The sequence below is a fragment of the Macrosteles quadrilineatus genome, unplaced genomic scaffold (genome assembly GCF_028750875.1).
Source record: "Macrosteles quadrilineatus isolate MER2022 unplaced genomic scaffold, UCM_ALF_1.0 Scaffold_2__2_contigs__length_208266976, whole genome shotgun sequence".
Lineage (NCBI taxonomy): Eukaryota > Metazoa > Arthropoda > Insecta > Hemiptera > Cicadellidae > Macrosteles > Macrosteles quadrilineatus.
Genome location: NW_026542595.1, coordinates 24,294,743 through 24,301,520, shown reverse-complemented (window position 1 = coordinate 24,301,520; position 6,778 = coordinate 24,294,743). Strand labels below are relative to the sequence as shown.

At 34.3% G+C, this 6,778-nt stretch overlaps 1 protein-coding gene across 1 annotated transcript in view; it reads right to left on the bottom strand.

The window, feature by feature from the left end:
* The window catches only part of LOC128986980 (integrator complex subunit 11), a 55,562-nt gene extending 50,887 nt beyond the window's left edge, over positions 1-4,675 (bottom strand). Inside the window, exon 1 of the mRNA XM_054407619.1 lies at positions 2,837-4,675. Coding sequence (XP_054263594.1) covers positions 2,837-4,371 — 1,535 coding nt within the window. The 5' untranslated portion in view covers positions 4,372-4,675. The remainder of the gene's footprint in view (positions 1-2,836) is intronic.
* Positions 4,676-6,778: the final 2,103 nt, after the last annotated feature.

The following is a 6,778-nucleotide window of genomic DNA, read 5'->3' as shown; positions in this document are numbered from 1 at the left end:
ATGTTACGTCACGACTCACACCTCTTATTACTCTAATTTTACCCACAAACCCTTTAAAAGTAGAGTTTAAGCTAGGGCCTATTTATAAGTAATGAAGGGTAACTGTGGAAGCAAAATAAAACAACTTATCATGCGATCAAATGGCATAGGTACTGAATAGCCTTATCTTGCAATAATCAGTCCTGATAGGAATGTTTTTATTTCAAGACTTTTTTAACCACTAAACATATTTGTCCACGTCTTTAATCTCATCGTTCTTACAATCATATTTTCTTCCAGTTTTACAAAATTGTCGATAACAGGTAAGACGGAATCCCAAATTCCCTTGCTATTACACCAACCATTGTAAACTGCCATAATCACTCTTCTTTTTTGGTTGTACACTGTACGTCAATGTGTTACACTTAGGCACAACATTATGTCCAATGCACACAAAATAAACACTAATATTGCAAAGTAATTTGGTTATTATGCAATATAAATGATATAAAATGAGGTTTTAACTTATATCGTCAGAGATTACATATTAGACTTTGGTATATTTTATTATTTCTTGGATTCATTATACTGTGTAGAGAGTAATGAGGAAATTTTGTATTTTGAGGGTCAAAAACAGAAAAACCATTTTTACCCCATAAAACCCTGTTCCCATGGTCCGATCATGCTGGTTCGCAAACTCATTCAAGTTTATCCCGCCTCCACCTTTAAACCAAATTTCATAAAAATCAGACAACAATTACTCAAGTTATCATGTTTACGGACGTATATAACTTATATAACTTAGCCTATGTATATAAAATACCCCCGCCACAGCAAACCTGTCGACTAAGCGAATTTCCATTTGTCTGAATTGGTTTTTCAATTAAATCAATTTAAATATCTTAACATTAGGTTTAATGAGTACCCTAGGTTTGCTGCTATAAGGAAACTAATAAAATGTATTTTTAGTATAAAATATTAATAGCTTAGTATAATAATAAAATAAATAAATTCGCCAAGTTTGATCAAAATATATCCATAAACAAGCAAACTACAACATTTTACAATATTCTTCGTAAGAATAACATGGGAATTTTAAATTTACCGGTCAACAATTTTTTTAATTTTCTCCATTACCTACCAATAATAACCGTAGGCCTACAAAAACACTTTGATATACTAAATTATTTGTTTTTTAAGCTCTTTAAAAAGGTCTAGAGAGAGAAATTGGGAGATTTTGTGTTTTGAGGATCAAAAATGAGAAAACCAATTTAGAACTCCAAATAAAAACCCCGTAAAACCCCGTTCCCATGGTCCGATCATGCTGGTTCGCAAATTCATTCAAGTTTATCCCGCCTTACACATTCAAACCAAATTTCATCAGAATCGGACATAAATTACTCAAGTCATCACATTCACGGACGAATATATATATATAGGCTACTAGGAGTGTACCCGTCCTTCGTACAGGGTTGGCGTATAAGTATAAAATTAAATGCAGTTACACTCGTGCTTTGCGTTTGCAATGGGAGAGGACAAGGTTTATGAAAATTATGTTATGGTATGCTATTATAGTACAGCACATCTAACATTGCCATAATGTTCCAAACCACTGCACCTAAACAATAAAACAGTGAAATTCTCATTCTTTTTAGCTTTTTGTTGCTAGTTGATTCAAATTAGATGTTGTGATAAATGCAAAATAAACTAATAGTGCTGCACCCTGTTTTTAAACCGTATAACTTTTTAATGCCATTTAATATCACAGAACCAACTTGTGTCTAGTTGAAACAGCTGACAAAATTCTTTTTATTCCTTTTGAATATGAATACTTACTCATAAGGTCAACATGGGAAACTCCAGAGCCACTGGGGTGGAGCCTGAAAGGAGTTTAGAGATAACAATATGTCTAGATATGTTTATGCCTATATGTTAATCGGGAATGTGAACTATCATCACCCCAAATTTCAGCCCAATCCGACCAGTATTTCTCGCGTTTACTTGTCACAAACATACATAGGCCTACATCCATACATCCAAACATTCTCACTTATTAGTACCGGTAGGATAAATCGATATATATATATATATATATCCATATATAAAAAATTTGAAAGAATGATGTTTTTGGCCTCTGGGGACATCAAAATGAAAATGTAAATCGGTCTTACCGTGCCACCTGTGACGGTAATAGCTACTTCCCTAAGTATAGGGAAATTCGCTAAAATGTACTTTATACATAGGTTAAACATCAATATGTGATGTTCCTACATATCCTCACTAAGGGAAGGGAACTAGTAGCACTTAGCCTACTGTAGAATAGTATTACGGTAATGAAGAAAAGAACACGGCACTTGTCTCTTTGAACTAGCTTGTTTGAGTCGACTAGAGTTAGTTTGGGACCTTAATTTAGAAGCAAGGCTCACAGTTTAATACAGGAAAATTAATTATTCAGTCTACTTCCATTTTACAGTAAGTATTAGCCTACAGTATTACAGTTTGTACTTAGGATGAAAAAACTGCATTTTCTGAGTCAATGATCACCAGAGATCATAACTAAGTAACCTATTCAAAACTCTTGTTGGTCACAAAAAGTTTTAAACATTTTGATTAAACAAGGCTTGAAACAGGTGCAGTAAGCCTACCAGTAAACAATAATGTGTAGGCCTAGGCCTATAGTAAGGCCTAGAATTATTATTTTTTTTTTTTTAATAGAACACTGAAAACTATTATTTTTTGTACACTTTTATTTCAAACCTGTGTGAAAACTCCGGTGAAAGCATTACTTAGGCTTGCTATAAATAGGCTTTATGAGCATAAGCTTACAAGCATTATTCAGCATGTCTTAATTGCTTACCTAACAACATGTCTACTAATCCCAGCTTCCTTGCAAGCCTCATCCACGTCCATTACACAGAATTGTTGATCTTTTGTCATTAGAACACCATGCATCAACCGAGGTTTCTTGGAGTTAAGTGGCTGCAAACTGTATTTTGATGCTTCTTCTTTCAATAATGACAGCTTGACATCGGTTGTAAGCCTATAAGGAGTTTCAATTACACAAGTTTCACCATTGGCAGGCATAAAGCATTGGAGATCAAACTCTTGCTTGATTTTATCTTTTAAAAATGTCATCTTTGATGCTTCCCCATGAACCAACATAACATTTTTCGGTTCACAGTATTGGATAAGTTGCATAATCCCTTTGGCATCAGCATGGGCTGAGAAAGACATATACTCTACATCCATTTTGACCTCAACAATTTGTCGATTTTCAAACTCAATTTTTTTTGCTCCACTCAAAACTTTGTGACCCACAGTGCCTACAACGCAAAATCCAGGCATAATAACCATATTGTTTTCATTTGGAGCCCATTTTTTGAATATCGCAAGGGACAACCCTGCATGAAGCATTCCAGGAGAGGCAAAAACAACCATAGCTCCTGGATTGTCCATGTACTGTTTGTCAAATGGTTTTATATGTTTGAAATCAAACATATTTCTCTGAACAAAAGTTTTTCTTATCTTCTGGTTTGTCCAAGTAATAAACATCTTGTAGTAATTGTTGGCTTTTTCTGTAAGACCAGCAGCAAAGAAAATTGGTATCTTCAGATTCATTCTTTCCCAATATGTTTCCAGCAATATGCAAAGTTCTTGAGCTCTACCTAAAGCAAATACTGGAATCAACACTTTTCCCCCTCTGTCTACACATTCATGAACCTTTTTCAGGAAATCACGCTCACGACAACGTTTTGAATCTCTTATGGTAGTAGCATATGTAGACTCAGTTATCAGAAGGTTTGGTCTACATTTGTCTATCCAAGCAGCTCCTAAATGTCTATCAGGGGTCATGTTATAATCACCAGTGTACACAACGGATTGAGTTCCAGACTTAATCCAAAACATTGCTGCTCCAAGGACATGTCCAGCATAGTAAGCTTTTATTTCTAAGTCTGGATCTACCATTACAGACTGGTGTAAAGTAACAGCTATCACTTTTTTCATACAATCTTTAATCATTTGAGAAGTAAAAAAATTACTCTCACCCTTCTTTTCAACCGCTACTTTTCTCATATCTTCAAGCAAGATTGGAGCTATTGCTTTTGTAGGATGTGTCATGTAAATTGGACCACTGTAACCAACCATTTCAGTCATATATGGCAAAGCCCCACAGTGATCAAGGTGAAAATGTGATATTATAACACAGTCTATAAATGAAGTTAGAGAACCTTCATTTGTAATAAAACTAAAATCAGGAAATCTTCTTTCATCATTGAAACCCATATGCATACCACAATCCAGCATTATGTTTTTCTCATTGATTTGCAGCAAGATGCAACTTCGACCAACATCTTGGCCAGCACCGAGAGGAGTGACTTTGAGTTCAGGCATGGCTATTTATCACTAGATTAAATCATGAATCTATTGATCACTAGAGAAATAAAAAATCAATATAGGCTTTATAATTAAGTGTATAGATCATCTCTCGATTTAAAATGTATGGTTGTAAATTTCCTGATCACAACACATTCTGTAACTTACCGTAAGTTACTTAAGCCTAAACACATTGATAAACCTTATTATTAATCAACAGCCATAAAATTATAATTCAAAATTTTAGTTTTTATAGATACAATGGCTGTAGTTCACTTAGCATTTTGGAATAAAATAACTTAATTAAGATAAAACAACTTAAAATAACCTCGCTTTTTGTTCACACGACGTACGAACTCAGTACACAGTACGATGCATGCACGAAGTACGGCACGGGGACGGGGGAACTCGACGTTCTGTACCCACGAGCACCTCAGCTTCCACATGCACAGGATAACAGCTATTTGTGTAATAGCTTCACTGTATATCTTTAATTGGACCTGTTTAGTAGTTGTTTCGTGTCAACGTCAACAGTTGCAGTTGCGAACTGTGCATTGTGATTTTAAGGTGTTTATTCTTTACTGTTTGTTTATTTTTGACTTGAGCTGCTTGAAAAGGTGTTTTATGATTATGAAAATTAAAGTGTTGTGAGTGAGCTGAAGCTGATTATTTGTTATTAGGTATTAACAATTAAATATTTTGCGTGCATGAATTATTTATGAAGTTTTAAATGTTCACTTAACCTATCGTTTTCGGATTCCTCAATAAAGAGTGATTTGCTAATGTTAGGTTGAGTTGCGTTTGTGTGTGAATTTGTTAGATTGGAGTTTTGGTATTGGTAGTGGTAGGTCTAGGTTTATTTTGATTAAGTTAGTTGGGCCTTTCAGTGGAGTTTAGGTCTAAGTTATTGCCATTGAAAAAGTTAAATTAATAACTTATCTATTAATAAGAGTATGCCTAAGTTAAGTTTACCTTAGAGGCTAACTTAGACCTACCACTACCAAAACTGCAATCTAACAAATTCACACACAAACAAACACCTAACCTAACCTAACAATCACTCACTTGAGTAATCCGAAAAATATAGGTTAAGTAAACATTTAAATCTTCATAATTAATTCATGCACGCAAAAAATTTAGGCTAATTGACAATACCTAATAACAAATCAGCTTCAGCACACTCACAAAACGTTAATTTTCATAATCATATAACACCTTTTCAAGCAGCTCAAGTCAAAAGTGAACAAACAGTAAAGATGAAAGAATAAACAAACACCTTTTCAAAATCACAATGCACAGTTCGCAACTGTAACTGTTGAAAAAAAAACAACTATCTAAACAGAAACAGGTCCAATAAAGATATACGGTGAAGCTATTACACAAATACCTGTTATCCCAGGAACTGTTCGAAGGCCTTCTGTGCTTGTGGAAGCTGAGGTGCTCGTGGGTACAGAACGTCGAGTGACGGGGGACGGGGCACGACGTACGACAGACGACACACTCACTCAGACACTCACTGTTTACACTCTCACTGTCACTCACTTCACCCAGTCACCCACCACACCACAGTACTATCTCAGTTTCCCCACCCGCAAACTCATGAGAACCTTTTCTGCTAAAGAGTGGGGATTGTGGGAGAGCCCCTCGCGTCGATTTAAGAAAATCTGTAAATTTATTTTATAATATTTTAGTTAGAAAATTAGCTTTTTAACTATAAAATTAATTTTAAAATATTTAATTATAAAATTAAACTGTCATAACCTTACCTAACCAACCAAACTTCCTGATAATATAAAAAGATATAAAATAAAAATCTAATGAAGGTTTACTTATGATAAACTTTTAATTATAAAATTAATTTTAAAATTTGTTATTATAATAAATCTATATACAGGGTGTTTTTTTAAAAACTTGCATCTTTATTTATGTGAAAACCGCAATAGATAGGAATATGCAGTTTGTGGGAATCATCTATTGAAGTAGGGGGCCAAATTGTTTTGAATTCAACATTACATTCACATTCCCCCCCTTTCCCCCCCTGCCCCCCACTTATTTTTTTTAAATAGCAAGGTACCCCTTGTGACATATCAAATGAAAGAGCATGAAAAAAGAAAATGTTTGATGAAAAAAAATTCAAAATCGGTTAATAAATTTGCGAGATATTTCCCCCCCCCTTCCCGGGAACTTGATTTTTTTTAATAGCAAAGTACCCCTTGTGACATATCAAATAAAAGAGCATGAAAAAAGAAAATTTTTGGTGGAAAAAAATTTAAAATGGGCTCATGAATTTGTGAGATAATCCCCCCCTTTTTCCCCTACCCATAACTTGTTTTTTTAATAGCAAGGTACCCGCCCTTGTGACATATCATATGACAAATAAATTTCACCAAAAATTTTCTTTTTTCATGCTCTTTCATTTGATATG